The sequence below is a fragment of the Lepisosteus oculatus genome, chromosome 2 (genome assembly GCF_040954835.1).
Source record: "Lepisosteus oculatus isolate fLepOcu1 chromosome 2, fLepOcu1.hap2, whole genome shotgun sequence".
In the NCBI taxonomy this organism is placed as follows: Eukaryota; Metazoa; Chordata; class Actinopteri; order Semionotiformes; family Lepisosteidae; genus Lepisosteus; species Lepisosteus oculatus.
Genome location: NC_090697.1, coordinates 50,689,665 through 50,708,110, shown reverse-complemented (window position 1 = coordinate 50,708,110; position 18,446 = coordinate 50,689,665). Strand labels below are relative to the sequence as shown.

The window sequence follows — 18,446 nt, the reverse complement described above, 5'->3', positions numbered from 1 at the left end:
AAGGTAAGCAGTAACAAGAAGGTAAAATGTTTTATTTTAATGTCTACACACAGTAAGCTCTAGTAAGGTCTTATAACAGTCAACTCCTTCAATAATTATTGATTTATTCAGCTGATGCATTTGTCCAAACATATGTATGTTTACCCCTTCATACAGCAGACTATTTTACTGAAATAATCTGAATTAAATACTGCTCTCAATGGGACAACAGCAGTGTCCTACCTGGGATTTAAACCCATTACTACCCAGCTGAATTGAGATCACTAGACACATACAGTATCTTGACTGAAATGGACTGCTTTCAATTGTTTAATGATGCACAGAAAAGATGGAAAAACAAATTAACATTCTTTTCATCTGATATTAATCAGTTGTGCACTACAATATTTAATTAAATTGATGTTTGGCAAAAAGTAATGGTTAAAAAATCTTGCATTCTTTCCAGAAACTTCCAAATTATCTTGGATTGTATCCTGAAGTAGTGGTCAAATTCTGATCCCATATAAAACTGCTTCAGTTTAACTGAGAACCATTTCTCAAGTTTCAGTAAATTATTGATTAGAATGATGTTAACTAAACACATGGAATTGTGGCAGTAAAGATATTCTTGTCGTTCAAAGAATATTCAATACCAAAATGAAGAAACCTGATCATACTGAAAAAACAGTAATCAGTGTACAGAGATTAAAAAGAGATTATTTTAAAAAACAGCACTTCATTGGTTACTTATAGAAAGTCCAAAACTAATTCTTCAAAACAGCTGAAATATATACAGTAATTTTCCCACATTACGTTCATATCCTTGATATGATGACATTTGATTGAAATACTGTGTACTGTACATGTCCACATGCAGGAAGCAAAAACAAACTACAAAGTGGTAAATGCGGAGTGTGAGAAGACTACTTATGAAACAAGATTTAGGTGTTTGTCTTCTAGACAATACAGGGCAGCAAGAAAAAAAGCAAATAAATGTTAGCATATATAGCAAAAAAGCTTGAAATCAAGGGATTTTTTTTAATTATACAATGTTATTTTAAAATTGTACAATGCACTACTAAGACCTTATTGTATTTTTCTTTGGTCACCACATTATAAAAAAATATATGCCTGCTCTGGTATCTGTCCAGAGAAGAGCAACCAGACACTTTCTGTGGTGTAAGGGATTGTCCTCCACTGGCAGACTGAATGAACTCAACCTTTTCAGTCTTGAATACAGAAGATTACAAGTGGACCCGATACAAGAATTTAAATTCTCAAAACCACTGACAAAGTCAACCTATCTGATATCTTTTAAATAAATAGTGAACCACAACTAGTGGAAAATACATTTACGGGTGGAAGTGCATTTAAAAGGGCGAACAGGAGGCACTTCTTTTCTCAAAGGGTTGTGTGAGTCTGGAACAAACTACTGTTTAATCTAATCTGGCATTTTCCCAGGAATTTAATATCCAGGAAAATGTCCCCTCTTATCCATACATTTTCTGAAATATATAAATATTGGATTAAACTATAGAATGCAGTTGCGTCCTTATTTTTTTTTACTTGATTTGTCGAAACTCCTCATGACATGGCTTATATAAGAGATAATCCTGGGAGGCTCCTTTAAGATTCTTCTCATGTTGGTGTCATAGAAGGGAAAGGGATTGTTTTTGTACACCACTGTAGATGAGGGCTGGATTCATTTTTTGCTCTTCAAATTTTAAATATTACAATAAGAGTGAAAACACTGCAGGAGGCATTTGTTTCACTTCCATGGAAAATCTTAGATACCACACCTTTGAAACCGAATCGGTTTGTGCTAGACAACAGATATAATGGCACAGTGCCACTGCTCTACTGCTTGGAAAGATTCCCAAAATTGTTGAAACTCCCAAAACAATCTTGGACTAGTCTGCTTTAAGAAGTTGCTTATTATTTTAATTTTCTACTCAACAATGATACGTAGTATATTTGAAGAAATGCTGGAAATTAATTTAATAATATCTTCATATACTATTTGGCATGTTGAAGTAACACTTGTTCATCTTTGAATAAATGCTGTATAAAACTGGGAATATTTAATTGTTTACATACTGCACAGATTAAAAAAACAAGAACAAAATACTAACCCCTGAAGCGGTCTATATTGACATTATCCATGTCTGATGTTGTGTCTCAAGCTACCTTTCCTGTACAACAGGAAAATACCTACATATATCAGCCATGCTTCATAACAAGGCACAGGTCAAGTCTGCTACTACTTTATACTAGTTCCGTTAATTTGGTAGCACAGCATTTAATGCATATAAAGCTCTTTGAGTTTAAATAGTTTTTGACAGAAGCAATATTGACTACATCATATTTTTCTTCAGTGTAAAGTTGTGTAGTTATTACAAATTGCTTACAGGTATTCAAAAATATTACTTCATTAACACCACTTTTGTAAAGGCCTTCACTGCCACACTGTGGGTCTCTCTAGCTTTTCTGTCTGGATAAAATAATTTACTTCCCAAATTAATTAATAGAAATTACCATAGAATTTAGAATAATAGAATAGAATAATACAAACTATAAAACACAAAGCACTGCTCTGGGAAAAAAAACAAATGTTTCTGATAATTGTTAAAAGAGGAATTTTAGCAGCACCATCTCTATTTATTGGTTGTAAGGTCAATGCACTTTTAAGTGTCTGCTCCTCAATGTCTAAGCGAAGAATCTAATCTAACTAATTTAAATCAAGTGGAATTTACAGACCACCGCCATATTTCTAGCTGTATTTTTTTTTTACCACAAAACCTTGAGCACTCAGACTTAAGACCATGAGCCTCTCCTCAGACTCTCTTTTATTACAGTGCTAAGGTTGTTAAATTTATCTGCCTTGAAATTTAAACTAGTCTAAAACCTATAACAGTGGTTTTAGCAGGCATAGGCTTTGTTTTGGAGTGAAGTAAGCAATTCCAGTGCAGTTCATTCGCAACGTGATTTATATCATTATTTCAGAATCAAATATCTAATCTCCTATATTTTTAATTTATTTGAGCGTGTGGAGGATATTGATGTAATTTTCCCTTTTTACTGAATTGGTCTCATTTTATTCCCTTTGAACAAACCACCATTTTGTTTACTTTCTTTTCTACAGAATAGATGGCTGATTTATCAGCATCTGTGGCACGGCTTGAAAGGAAACCAAACGTTTCCCAGGAACCTCCTCTCAATAGGCCTGGGTTTCCCCCAGAAAAGGCCTAGGCTTCCTGTTCACTGTGGTCTATCTAAAGAAATTATCTGAACTGTGGAAGCAGAACTGTCAAAGGGAAGAAAAATAATAAGGGAAGAGGGGAAAAAGATAGAAAAGTAATGGTAATGGAGTTTAGAGTGTGCCTTTACAAGCCTTCTTAACTGCTTCTGAATGTTTTTCATTGGACAGTTTAACTTTGCTTTGTTGTATAATGTCATATAACTGATGAAAACGCATGTGAATATTGTAATTGCAATTAAAGAATGTTCCAGGTTTGTAAAAAAGACAGCCAGGTAACCTGTTGAAAGGATATTAAGTTATTTTTAAAGAGAGATCTGCTGCATCAAATATTGGCTATTTAGTTTTAAAATGTCTAGTTACTTTTTCAGGGTTACAAATATAATTGAACCCTCCTCTCACAAAGGCATTTGTATACTTGATTGATTTGATGAAATGGCATAAAATAGGATATTTGATCGCATAACACAAATATAATGTATATACAGTATAACATATAGAGGAGAACACTGTTTCACAACAGGTAAAATACTGCTCACAGTATTCCTCAAAACTCTGATGGCATGAGACAAAATTTTAAGACAAGTCTTAAAGACAATTTAATCTACTATTAATTCCATGACTAGTATACACATGTACACCCAAAAATGACTTTGTCAATTATTTGTTTTGGACGTATAATTTGAAAGAAAAATGTAGTTGAGCTCCACTTGGCTTAAGAATTGTTCCCAACCTATCTCCTGTCTGGGGGAGAAACAGCCCTACCCTTCCAGCAGCTTATGAGTCTCAATCCAACAGAGAGTTACACAGTCAATGCATGGCGATGGACACGCCTTTTAATCATGAGCGTGATCTTTCATGAAACCTGACAAAAGTGCCAACAAACACTGAGTACTCATACAATACTGTAGATTCCTAAATTTGTTCCAGAGGGGTAAAAAAAAAATCAATTTTCATTGACACCCCCTTAAAACAGAAGTACTTAATTTATTTGAAGCCATTTAAAAAAAGTAAGCGATTCTGCTTTATTGTCTTATTCCACAACATGCTAAAATATAAAGTATACCATGGAGAAATAATTTTGTCTGAAATAATATAAAATAATAACTTCCAAAGCTGGGAAAGGAAATATTCAATAATTGCTACCTTATATGCTGAAAAGTACTATGGTATTTCATTTCAGGTATTCGATAAACTATAGAGTGTAAGATAAGACTGCAATCAATCGGCAGAGCACACTGTAATATAACATAGAGCAGGAGTGAGCGTGAGTCTTCCAATAAACCACAGCACGAATAGAGTCAGTTTATACAGACATCTGATACTCGGAGTGTTCTTGTTCCACTCTTAATAATAGGATGATCAGGGAAATGCCAGTCGGGATCATCATACATCTCAAGTTGGAAAAAGTATTCAAAAGAAAATAACTTTTATTATGATGCTGATGCTGATGATCGGTGAGGAGAGGGGGGATAAGAATGATTTAGGTATAAGAAAAAACAATCCTTTTTAAATTTTTTTTAATGTACCATGACTCATGGCAACAAAATTCCCATTCACAAAAATGAAGACTTCTTGTCCTTGAAAAAGTTTGTTTTAGTCAAAACGTTCAAGTTTAAACTGTGGCTCCAAAGGAATAGGCGGTCGACTGACTTTTTTCCAGAATCACATAGTATTTTTATTCATAGCCCCTCAAATCAAGATTTGTTCATCAACTTGGCTCACTGCTGCAACACTAATTTAAGGCAAGAAACTTGGATGCCTCTTTCTATAACATGCAGTCAAGCCATCTGCCATTTTTAATGGTCAACCACATGTTGTCCACTGTAAGCTCACTGGTGCCTTGAGAGGCAGATTGGTTGCTGTTGCACATCAACCAGAGAATACCCTGGCCAACTGAAGCCCAAGCAAAACCAGCAGCTCTCAGAACAGCCTCACAAGCCTGGACTACTGATCTCAACCTGGCTTATGAATAGGCAACTTTTCTGTTGAATCTGCCTGGCAGCCCGCTTCAGATTTCAAGACATTTTTTCAAGTCAAATTTACACAAATTAGTTTTCATTGATGGAGAGGTGCATTTAGAAATGCAAGGAAAGCAAAGAAGATTGATCCTAAAGCAGCAGCTGTAATTATTATTGTTTTTAAAAAACAAAACGGCAATCAAAGACAAATACTAGCAGCAATTCTGTATGTTTCTGAATAGAGGCCTTTAGATTTATCATGCTTTAAATCTTAAATAAAAAATTAATTTGACCCCCTACCTGCACAATGCTCTTCAAGTCCTGTACATAGGTCCGCTCAGTGTCTAGGATTTCCTGGACCACCCTGTCCACGTAAAGGAGCTTAGGGCCAGCCTGCTCAGCGGTCGGGATTTGTGTTAAGATGTGTTTGCTGGGTCCCTTGCTCTCAGCCCTCTTCTCCCTATCCGTCTGGTTCTCCTGTTCACTCCTGCAGCCCAGCTGTGGAGCAGGGACCAGTTCCAGCCGTATTGCCCCAGTGTCCCTGTCCTGAGGGGAGGAGGCCAGCCCCAGGTGGCTGTTTGACGCCAGCGTGGCACGGCTGCCCAGCGAACAATGGCTGTCACGGGAGGAGGCGGAAGAAGTGGTGGAGCTGTAGCTCACGGGCCGGTCGCTGTCTGTGGAGTCCATGCTGCGCACGCTGCAGTAACGAAAGGCTGGGCGAGTTTCTGGACGAAATCGCCCCAGTGGGGCAGCACTCAGGCCAGTCCGGCTATCTGGGATCTCCGGAAGTGGTGGCAGGGCATCTGGAGGGAGATGGTAATCGTCTACAAAAACACAAATCGGAACAGGAGACTTGTTAACACTGCAGTTTATCCAATATGAAAAGGAGAAGCTAACAAATTTAGCAAAAAATATTCTATGGCCTATGAAAAGGAAGCATGGAAAAACACCAGGCTACCTCATGCTCAACAGTGAAACAAAAGCCCAACTACACAAGTGAAAAATATGGGGAATTATGGACTGGGAATAGGTGGCACTTCCTTACACAAAGTCCTGGTTGTATAGAATAGACAGTATCCCGCAGGGTTTTGAAGGCCGAACAATTGATCCTTCTCATCAAGAACGTGGATGAGATTCTTTAATCATGGAATAGTCCCCTCTTGTTATGTCCTTCTTAAATCTATCACGTTTTTAGAACTAGTTTAGAGGAAACAGATCTCCATAAAAACAAAAACACTATTGAAGTAAATTGGCTGTTCAAGGAATATAAATGCGCTGACAAAACAAAACGTTCCCTTTAAATTAACATTAAGAAAAAAATAAATAGTCACACCACCTTGGTAAGCCTCTATGAAGAGATGGTATAGCATTTTGTTTTGTTATATTTGTTATATTTCCTCAAGCAGGAAATGCTGATTGAGGAAATATAAACAACACTTTTTTGGAAGCACTTGCTTAAAATCTTTTTTTTTCCCTGAGATATACTAAAGAAAGGTGGCGTGACTAACATTGCTGCCTCATAGTTCTAGGGTCCAGAGGTCAGTTCCAGAACATGAGTGTTCTGCATGGATTTTATATGTTTTCTCCATAGACATACTGGCTAATTGGCTTCTGGGAAAATTGGCCCTGGTGAGAGTGTGTGTGTGTAACTTTATGTCTGAGTACACTATGATGGACTGACATTCTTTTCAGGGGGAATCCTAACTTACACCTACCGTGGGGTTAGGCTCTTACTCCCCCACTGGATGAAACAGTTAGAAAAAGGATGAATGCTAAAAAAAAGGTTATGACTAGTTTTCTAGCACAAAACACCTAATGAAAATGCTCAAAATTAGATATTAATATACTATGCCTTATAAGCCATATCACCAAGATTTCAGTATCCTAAGAGATGATTCAATACTACCAAGCAACCAAATGCTCCCCAAGTCTGAAGTTAAAATAACTGCCAGTCCACAACACTTGATACTCTACATGGGTCCCTAGCATCCTGTCACAAAGTTGTCCATTATTTCCAAATATAATCACTGACTCATTCTGGAAAAATGGAAGATCTCACTGAAAAGGAGTTTTTCATAACCCTCAGACTTGTATAATGCAACAGGCACTGGCTTAACTGATCAAATGACTGAATGCTTTTTTTGTAGCCACTTGTTGGCTAGTGACCAAACTCTATAGAACAGGGTGCAGACTACAGCCAAATCCTGAAAACCGTTTTTTTCTTCTTCAGCAGTTTGGTTCTGTCATAAAGATATGTGTAAGAGACTGTTTGGACACACTGTAGGCAAAGCTGCTGTCTATAATGAAAGCCAATGCTTTTCATATATCACTGTGGTTTCTATGAAACTCTCATTCCAAAAAGCCATTGTAAAGCACAAAGGAATAAAGACGACATTCATAAAAAAAAAAAACATGTGCTTGCTCAGGGATGAATTGCTCTCAAGACTGTTGTACCAGGTGGGGCAGGTGAAGCCAAATCCATTCACTAACTGGCTTTTTGCTTTCCAGCAATAGTGTTCAAATTGAAATGTCTGCTGGTAACACAGCTATGTTTTCTTCTGATGTACTGATCATATGGTGGCTAAGATAAGGGTGCCTGGAGTCTACAGCCACATTATGTGTTAGTATCAAACTTTAAGACCACTTCGGATGGAAAACAACTGAATAGATCTAATGTATCAGCAGGCAATAATGTAAATACAGAACTGGTTGATGAATGAACACAAAGAACCACCACCCAATCTTTTAATAGTACCAAGACTTTTATACCACAAATACATGTACAATTTACTCACAATCCTTCCTTATATGACAACTGCTTTTAATAGAAACAATTAAAGTATATAAAAGAGCAACTGATAATGTATAAGATCACAATGCTAGAAGACCCACAACTGGAAATATACAGTATTAACAAAAAAGCTATTCCTCCATGATAGGACATCCACTAAAGTTAATATTATGAAGGATTCAATAAAAAAGCACAATCTGTCATTCATTTGTTTCAAGAGCAGCTTCTATTCATTTACCCTGTGACTCAGTTAAGAGTACAAAGTTATCCACAAGAGAAACTTGGAAGAGAAAGCAAAATAAATTGAGCCAACCTAAAGGCTGCACTAATCCTTCCCAACTGCAGAGGTTCTTAAGGTTCTGGCAGCAAACCAATGTTTACATTGTACGTCTGACCTACTTTCAACACCCGTAAAAAAAAAAAAATTGATATGAAGCTGAAATGTTTAAATTAATAAGTGCTTCAGAGGTCAGTTATTCAAACATTTCTTAAAAACAGAACTTTTGATGAAAACAGAAAAAAAGTAGACATTATACTTGGAATAATAATACCATTAACTAAACTCTTAGTGCAGTAGTGTATTACATTTGTAGACAGAGTTCAATAATCTGTCTGCTCATTAACGAGAGTACTTCACATTTTGAAACAATTAAAGTAAAACGTTACCAGAACCGAAAGAGGTTCTATCAGTCCATTTTGCCTAGAAGAAAGAAGATTAAACAATGCTTGTAGAAACCAGAAAGGCCTCTAATACAATATAGTTACACACTCCTCTTACTTAAGTTTTTATGGGCTTTAAAATTGCACATTTGTTTTGGTTTGGTTCCCATTTTCGTTTAACTTCTTTTTACTTGCATTTTAACCAAACCCTAAAACCATATCAGTGGTTTACTTTAGTCATTTTATTGTGTCCATCCTTTGGTTACAGATGGGTTGAGCATTTTGTTTATCACACTGACTAACAGAATGACCATGAAAGATATGAGCTTTTTTTGGGTCTTTCAGGAAAGAAGATCAATTTGCCCACCTTGTCTGGCATATTGCTTCTGAGGCAACCGTCTAACCACTGAGCTACACCACCACATTGAGAAAAACAATTCCTTCAGTGTATTTGATTTAGGTGAGCTTTACAACTGGCCCAGTAAAACAAAGTTAGATGGATATGTCCTCCAAATGAGCATTGATATAAGCAGCCACACAAGGAAACAAATGACAAAACAATTAAATGATTTAGAATTAAAAACAATCATGAACCCTTTTAAAAACAGACCATTATAAAAGCTAGATGCCTCAGTATAAACAATCAGAGCTTTCAGTAGTCATATCATCAAATTACACTACCAACCAGCCAACAGCTTGTATAAACCTGCCTGTAGAAACAAGTAATCCATAAGCTACCTTTTTGAAGTCATGCTTTAGCAAAAACTGTCCTATTGAGAAAAGTCTGCAGCACTGGAACTACCATGCTGAGCAGAGGCCTATACCACCTCTGTGATTTTATTCAGTCACATTTACAGATTTCAAAACCAATCCTTGCAGTATTTCCCTGAAAGCATATTTAAACTGTAATGAGACATTAGGAGCATTGTTCTCCAATTTCTTACTAAAATCCTTTTCTTTTAACATAGGTGTACTAAAAATAACAAAAATGGTGTAATAATATTAAGAAACAAGTACAAATGAATTACAGTAAAAGTAGAGATACATGTCATTTGTTTTGTGATGACACATAAGAAGTCCTACTGTTTAAAGTGACATTTTATAAAGACTTTTTATCTAGTCACTTTCATCTAAAAAAATTGGATACTTCATACTCTTTTGCAACGATCTTGGCTCAGTTTGCACAACATAGCATCTACAAGGCCGATTAAAATTGAGCACAATCATTACATATTGTACTTGTGTTCAGAAATGCTTACTTCAGCATGTTCCGATACTAATGGAACTAATCAAATGACACCAATTTAGTGGGGTTTATAAACGGAATATTGCTTTCAACATCAAAAGAAAGCTAAGTCTACAAAACATTAAGGCGAGATTAGATTGCTACACAAAGAGGGTTTTACATTCAATTTGGGTGCTACTGGATCTAATCTGTGGGAATTTCATTTGCCAAGAACATAAGCCAGTGCATTTAACCACAACTTTCTACCCCACAACCCCAGGTTTTTTTTCTATATCATATTACATTCTACACTAGTATAACGATAATATGTTGAATTCAATCAGTTACACATTTGAAACACTCTTTGTACATTTCAACTAAGTGAAGTTAATGTGATTTCCTTACAAAGCTACAGCTAAACTCACTCCCCACAAGGCAGACTACTGTGGGAATTTAGCTAAACTGTACTTCTCAATTGGCTTCACCATCCCTTACTGTTCTTTTGTCCTGAAAATAATTCAATCATACACTCTCTCTTTCTGCTGGATTACTAAAAAATGATGAAAAAAAGGTTAATAAAAAACATAATTGGACTAGATAGAACAATGGGTACAATGAAAGAACCACAAAAAGGAAAATATGAAGTGATCATAAAAAAAGCTTTTTTACAGCTACTTTCAAATGTAAAATAATAAATTCCCATTTCTTTAGATTACATCTTGGTGGGAGGTTATCTTCATATTAATTAGCTACTAAAAACTCAATGAGCTCCAAGGACTGAAAGGCATTCTAAAGTTATTACGACAAAAGTAAAGAAAATCCCTTTTGCACAGAAATGACTGCCAAGAGCAGATATTGACACTGTACTTCAAATCAAGAACTGTGACATTATTGCTACTGGACATTTACTTTGTATGTTGCAGATGCAACCAGCCAAACCTACCTGTTTCACCACAAGGAGAAAACTCCATTCTTTCTGGTTTAAAAGGCACTCCAGGAGGACAGACAGCTCACATTAACGTAAGTAAATCCAAAGCACTCCAGCTGTCGACTCTGCTCTTTTCAGAGAAATACTGCATGAGTCAGCTTTTATCTATCAGGTCCCTTAAAACACAATGGTCCTCCAGAAACCTGATTTGCAAGTTTCTCATCTCTCTGGTCCTCTCATACCCAAAGCATGGAAAGCAAGAGAAAGAGAGGGAGAGACCCCCGTCTTGAATGCTGCTGCTGAGAGACTCTCAAACTAAAACATGACATCATTCAATTCAGCTAAGTACAATAACCTCTGCTGTGGGTAAGTTTAACGTACACACTTCACTGAGCAACACCCTGCAAACCTATTCTTTCCCGCACAAGGCTGCGGGACATCAAACAAAGTGCAAACCACACTTTCACAGCATTTCCCAAACTTCTGCATGCTTCACAGGAGGAATCTAGAAAAAAAAGGTGCAGACTCTTTCTTTCTTAAAGTCACGTACATGTCCAAGGAGACCTTACAAATGGAATTATTTCTACCCTCATGACATTCAACTCCTTAAAGATGCAAATGTATGCAAACCACTCTCTTTTGGAGCAATTGTTTTTGAAGGCTTTTTGATAGGCAGGAATAGCAATTGAAAGATACATTACATAGAATTAGATATATTCACCATAGAATTATGTTTAAAAAGTGATTGATTTACTTTTGGATGACCCTATGCAATGAGAAAGAGCTACTAAGACAGCCTAGACAGACTTGTTCTTATACTGTGTATTTAACCTTCTTCTTGTCTAAGTGGCAGAAACGTTCCACAGAATTACAATGTATTACTTTTCTATCTGCATTGGCATTTTTCAATTACTATTTTTATCAAGAGGAAATGTGCTTTGACATGATGTCGGCTGTTCTACTTGCCTGACAAGTTGAAGTACAGTATAGCAGCAGATATGTAAAAACTATTCTATAACATTTAAATATAATTCAAGCCTAGTGTTTGTGCCACCTATATCTTAATAAATGGAATTTAGCTTGCTATGAGAAAAGGGACTGAAAAATATTACAGAATTACTCCAATCTTAACACTCGCTATGTGCTAAATGCACAAATAAGTGGGGTGAACGATGATTCAATGCCTGGGCTGCACCGCATTAAAAAAAGTAAATCTCTGGGAAAATAAATTTTCTTTCACACACTGCAAACAAAGAATGTAACTAAAGAGCAGGGAATCTTTTGATACAGCCTACTCAAGCTTCTGGTGCACAGAGCCCCAGAGTGCTGAATGTGCCTATATTGGCATTAGCAAACAAAGCTATTGATCAGGTCCTTGTATTATCCAGATTCCACATACCCCTAACTCTTTAAAAAGGGCTACCATTGTAGAGTAGCTACACAAAGAACAACATTTCCAAGAAAAAAATGTAAGACAGTTTTCAAGCTACTCAAGAGGTGCACTGCTAGATGCTTAAGAAATCTTTCTAAAGATCTGCAGACTTGGCTAAAATCAACCACTGGCTAACTGTTAAAAGTTTGCTACTGGGCTTTAGGAAGAAAACAAACTAGTAGCTCAGCTCTGGTATTTTCGATGTTTAACAGGTCTGCAAAAAATTCACAATGAAGACCACATTTAACCCAATGGTGCCTTTCTTCCTTATAAGCATTTCATTGCACTTGTGCATATGACAAAAACTGAACTGAACTTTAATAAGGCAACTAGTGCTAGGTAAATGGCAAGAATATTTGTAAATGAACAATCAAAGGCCAATGTCAGAACTTTCTAGTTTCCACTCCCATTAAAGCAAAATAGATCGATTTATTCAGTTAACTTTTTAAAAACAGGAGAAATTAAAAAAAAAAAGTGTAATCTAAAACCAGGCAATGTAGTGTTAAACAGTGTATGTATAAATATACAAGAGTTTGGTACAACTCATTAAGACAGAAATCAATGTTAGTGAACCTGCTCTAATCAAATCACAGTCTTATTACAAGAAATAAACTAAAAACCAATCCAACAATCCAATGCCTAAAAATATGTAATATTAAGAAAATAATCAATTGAACTTAAGAATACATAAATCCAAGTTTAATAAAAATGTAACTACACAACACTGTTAAAACACAAAGCAAAACATCAAAAGGCTCACATTTATATTGTGGCAGAAGGTGGCAGAGTTGCATTCTCTGCCATGGCTGCTTTAAAACCACAAAACAAAATTCAAAAGCCTTCATTGTACAGCTTCCAAGTAAGTACTTTTTCCCCAATGTAAAACTGGAAAGGGAGCAATGCTACCACCACAAACCCTCCCTCCTTTCTCTCTTTACTTCCTATTGAGCAGTTACATGTAGATTTAACAACTTTCTCCGTCACTTGCCAAAGCAGGTTTATTGATGCTTTAGTATTACTGAAAGTCTGACTCACAAATGCTTTAAAAAGATAAAGTGTGACATGTCCAACACATTGTACTACACTCCAAACAGAATGCACTCTTTCAAAGGCTAGACAGATTTCTGTAAAGCACTCTATGGCCATCTGTTGTGAAAGATGCTATAGCAGAGTCATTGATTTTTGTTGATTTGTAGCAAAATCAATATAATCAAATCTATGAAACCATTTTCTGTTTGAAAGAAAGCACATTTGTCTTAATCCTGCTGACATGTATGTTAAAAAAATGCAAAGCCAAGTGTATCTACTGCAACAAAATAGACCTTTCATATGGTGACCTCATCAATGCTAAGACAATACAACACTGCTCATTTGTATTGACCACAGGCAGATTTTAAGGTTAAATTAAAAACTGTTGGCAAGACAGAATGATTTATAACGAAGCAGGGTATTGTAGGTAGGAAATTAAAAGTGCTACAAAATGAGGGAAAGCTAGATGCTTTTTATAGCAGGTATAGGTCAACTATTCACCATAAACCTTTTTTTGTCTCACTGGAAAGGTAATAAATTCTACCTGGAGAACAGATGCTGGACGAAATTGTACTTGTCTAAGCTTTTCTTACCCCCAGAAGCAGAAATCATTGTATAAAGACTAAGAAGTTACTTTTAAGTTTAAAAAGGCAAAAACTGGTATTTAGAAAACAGAGCAGATGCAACAACTTGGCTTTTTACACTGACCTTGCTGAAATAGGTTTCCATTTCATGCACTTTGATCAGGTTCCAGAAAGCTGACTCAACAAAATACTGTCTTCATTCCCAGAAGCACAGATTTTGCTCGACTCACAATATTCATTTTCTTTTTTATATTCTAAAAGAAATAAAACTACAGCAATAAAAATGGAAATTGCCTGAGCCAGATGTTCTCTCTGAATCTTTCTGTTAGCACAGACCATTTTCTGAAAATTATAGTGCTTGAAAAGACCTCTGGTAAAAAAAAACATTCAACATATACATGCTTGCTCAGCTTGCCAAGTGATTTACACCTACATCAAGCATGTTAAGAACTCAGAAAGGAAAATGTTTGGATGCAGGGTAAATAACTTTGGCAGGGTGAAACATCAGTGCTGGTTAAAATTAAGCAACTTAAACTTTTGGATTTTGAAAAAAGAATATATCTGGTCAAGAAAGGACCTCCTCATTTCAGATGGGGCAGAACATGCACAACCTCCTTCACACAGCCCTGTTTTGCTGCAGTGATTAGATTACACTTCCCAAAGTAGTTAGCAGAAACCAAAGCTGATCCCTAAATAGTTCATCTGGTTTTTATTAGGTTATGCGATATTATAGCCTGCTACAAGGCTTAAACAATATTCATTTTTTATGCAGGCTTTTATTTCAATTGTTTTCCCCCAAAAGAAAGTGTTCTGCCAACACTTAAAAAGGTGCTGTTTTATTTAACGCGGCTCTGGTAGCTGCCAGCTGAGCCCACAGCAGATGTTTTGAAAAAGACAACGTTGCTACCAGCACTAAACTGCAATTACAGCCCCCCCCCCCCACCTCAGGGGTACTAATTTGGTTCGCAGTTACTTGATGGTATTTTAACATGCGCAGAGCTACAAAAATCATTCAGGCAATGCTAACACAAGATGACAGAAAAAAAGCTGATACAGAGCTTTTCTTCACTCTTCCCAGAGGTTAACAAATTATTTTAAGATTATCCGAAATGGTGGTATGAATCCATACAAATATGGACTGCTTAAACAATGATTAACAACATTCCAAAACATACGACTCTTGAATTAAAGCTTTTCAATTATTTAAGGCTTTGTGGAGGTGTGCAATTCAGTGCACTGAAACGAAGGGGACAGAAAAATAATCAAGGTGTTCCTGCTAACGGGACAATAGTTGATTCTAAAACTTCTTCCCTGCTAAATCTCCAATGTTTATAATATGTATTTAATTTTGCTTACCAGTTGGCATTTTTCCTTCAAAATGGAATAATGCAACCCTGTAGGTGCAGACATCCAATGGCAGTTAGATCCCAAGAGCAAATCTTCCACAATCCTCCTGTCTTCACTTCACTGCTCCTTCTAACTTTCTAGCAGATACATTTCCTTTTTCACCAAGTTTCTCAGCACGTCCTCCACCACACAGGCACATATACACACAGGCGTTGCAGTTGAGTCAGGAAACAAACTCCCTGCTTCTTTCTCCCTGCACTACAGTAGGCAGGGAGTGAAGCTCAGACAGCCTCCCCAGGGGATGAGCTATCAGCCAGTTTTCTAAAGGGGTTATTACGGCATATCCAACCTGTTTCACATTCTGGAGCTGAATAGCCAACCCTCCCTCCCCCCAGTCCTCTTAACTTTCCCTATTGCCCCACCCTCTTTCCCAGCCTAATTGCAAGAGAGCCACAAGCTTAAAATAAGTTTCTTTCGGTCTGTCCAGACATACACAGTCCAAGCAAAAACTTCTCAATCCCAGACAAAGCAGCACATTCACTACGGAGCTCTATAGACCAGAGTTACTCTGACAAGCTGGGCATTAGAGTACTGTTACCTCTTACTATTAGTACACTCACTCAATTAAGGAAACTTTCTGGGCTCCACAATCACAATTTCCCCAAGTCCAAGCTCAATATCAATTTGGGGTGGGGGGGGGGAATCGAGAAGCAGCAGTACTTGCAGTGAACTTCATGCAGTTCACCAATTCTTTTTTATTTTTGGTTTCGCCATAATTTTTTAAAACAAATCTGTGATAATTCTTTCCAGATATGCAACTTTTGAATACATCTGGCTAAAACATTCATTTATTTAAAGACGGTGCCTTCCTCAGTGAGACACACTGTATTAATGCTTTATGGGAATAACAATATTGTGAAATTGTAATTCTAAACCTGGCAAATAATACTAAAAGTCAAGAACATCAATCTTATTCCAGATACATTTACAGGGGGTTGAGACTGGGTGGTGTCACAAACCAATTCAGCCTGTTTGTTTCTTAGGAAGTCCTCAGCCTAGCTCTTTTAAGACATGGAAAATGGGTAGAAGGATGTCCTGTCTGCACAGCAAAGTACAGATACAATACTGCCTCTGGAAAACAAAGATCTGTGTAGTCCGCTGGGAAGTTTGCTCCTCGTGTCACTATACTGCCAGTGCTACAGGGTTCTTTCAGAAACCAGAGATAGAAATGGCAACAATAGTGACGTACAGAAGGAGAACTGCTTAGCAAATTAAATCGTGGCTTGTAAGCTTAACACTGGGCAGTGTTGCAGTTGTTTCCTCCTTTAAATTGTTGATCGGGGGACAAGAGGACATTGATTACATCTGTGCAGAGCAAGTTCCCAAATACATTCCACTGGAAATAAAATCCAGGTACAGCTATGAGGATGTGAGACAGGTTTGCAATGGATGCCTCACAAATGTGCGTCACTGTAAAAACCTCATGTTGGACATTGACCATGTAAGCACCCATCCTTAACTCTGTAAACATCTACATTTTAAAGTCCCATAGCTCTGCTGGCACTTATATCACAACGTCATCATCATTCATGTAAATAGCCGGCCACATCATAGCAACACAAAGCTTATATCCCACAATTCCATAGTTCACAGGAACTCGTATATCCTGTAAGGATGGCTTGTTCCCAAATTATTTCTTCCCCTTTCCTTTTGCGCATTTATTGTAGAGCTATATCAGTTTTGTTGCTTTATTAGGAAAAAATAACTGTACTAAGATCTGTCCAATTCAGATCTTATTATCTGAATTGGAAAATGGAATAATTTAGTACATTTTTAAGCAAATTTTAAAGTGAGCTCCAAAAATTAGGCTATTATATTTCTAACAGTTATGAGTTTAAATATTTAATAATGTTAGATCTCATCCAATTCTAAATAACTTTTCCACTAATTCAATTTTGTAGCATATTCAGGCGAGATCAAATACTGAAACAATAAGCTGCTTTGAAAAGTACAAATGCCCTTCAGACCTATCCTGTCTGTACATTTGTAATCATTCATCTGCATATGTCTCAGTATGATGATGAAGCTCTGAGGATCTAGTCAGGTCAGAACACAATGGGTCCTGGGGGGGGGAGGGGGGGTTGCCAAGATGACAAGGGCTGTCGTGCTGCAGTTGCTGTAGCAACACCACTACGCTGCCCCTCTGCCAGGGAAGAAAATGCACTATTGCAACACAAATAACCAAGTAGAATTTCTTCTTCTAACAAAGACTCAGCGCAAAGAGACAAATTGTAGCCAGGCCATACTATATAATTTTGTCTTCCAAGCAGAATTCGGAATGCTTTGTTTTAGCAATGAACTGTTTGTTCCAATAAAAAGCTTTAGGAGTTTTACCAAAAAGATGAAAACAAGACAATGGCGTTTTCAGATCTAACTTGTTAATTAGGAAAGGAAAAAAAATCAAATTATTAAATCAATAGATATATTATATATATATAATTGTATTCTCAGATTGCTTGGCCTCCTATAATGGTGCTTTAGGAGATTTCCGATAAAGAGGAGTACGACTGTGGAAGTGTTTTTTTTTGCAGTAGTAGCCAGACAAACTGTGCTGGTGAGAAGATCAGCACCTTCCCTGCCAACATGATGAGCTCCAGTTTTCCCAGCTGTGCCTCTGAGGTCTGTAGCTGGACCAATTCAATAGGGCCCCTGGGGAGCACAGAATGATGCCTTTTAATATCCACTGAAAAGACTTATTTACTCAGGTACAGTAGTTCCACACAAGATGAATCCCTTTTGTTAATTCACCAGTCACACCTCAGTTAGTGTGATCATTAGCAACAGGGCTCATGTTAATGATTTATTCAGATTTGCTTCCCATGAAGAGAGGAAGAACCCAAGTCACAACATTACAGCAATTAAAGATGAGTAATAAGAAACAGAATAAACATCAGAGTCATCTTCAACTCTTTAGCTGTTGTATCAGCTGTTTAAAATAACTGGTGAAAGTAACTTCAAGTGTTGGATTAAGTAAAACATTTCTCAGGAGGGTTCTTTCTTGATGCATAGTCTACCTCACACTAAACCGTTTTAAAATTAAGAGCAAAATAAGCAGAATAAAAGGCTCAATTAAAAAAAAAAACAACCAACAGCTCTCAAGTTGTCAGCTAAGGTTGTGGAATTTCCTGAGGCACTAGTGCAATTAAGCTTTCACACCTTGTAGCTTTCCCCCACTGCCACAGTAAAACATCACA

The 18,446-nt window shown here is 36.8% G+C and overlaps 1 protein-coding gene across 3 annotated transcripts in view; it reads right to left on the bottom strand.

Moving 5' to 3' along the window:
• Positions 1-18,446, bottom strand: part of LOC102689302 (pleckstrin homology domain-containing family G member 1) — a 112,688-nt gene that overhangs the window by 38,884 nt on the left and 55,358 nt on the right. For 2 of the 3 annotated variants that reach the window (XM_015348813.2, XM_015348823.2), the window contains exon 2: positions 5,497-6,020. In XM_015348813.2, the coding sequence (XP_015204299.2) occupies positions 5,497-5,883 (387 nt within the window). In that variant the 5' untranslated portion in view covers positions 5,884-6,020. Of the gene's footprint in view, positions 1-5,496; positions 6,021-15,201; positions 15,546-18,446 lie in introns of those variants that run through there. The other variant, XM_006625882.3, reaches the window with a different exon arrangement.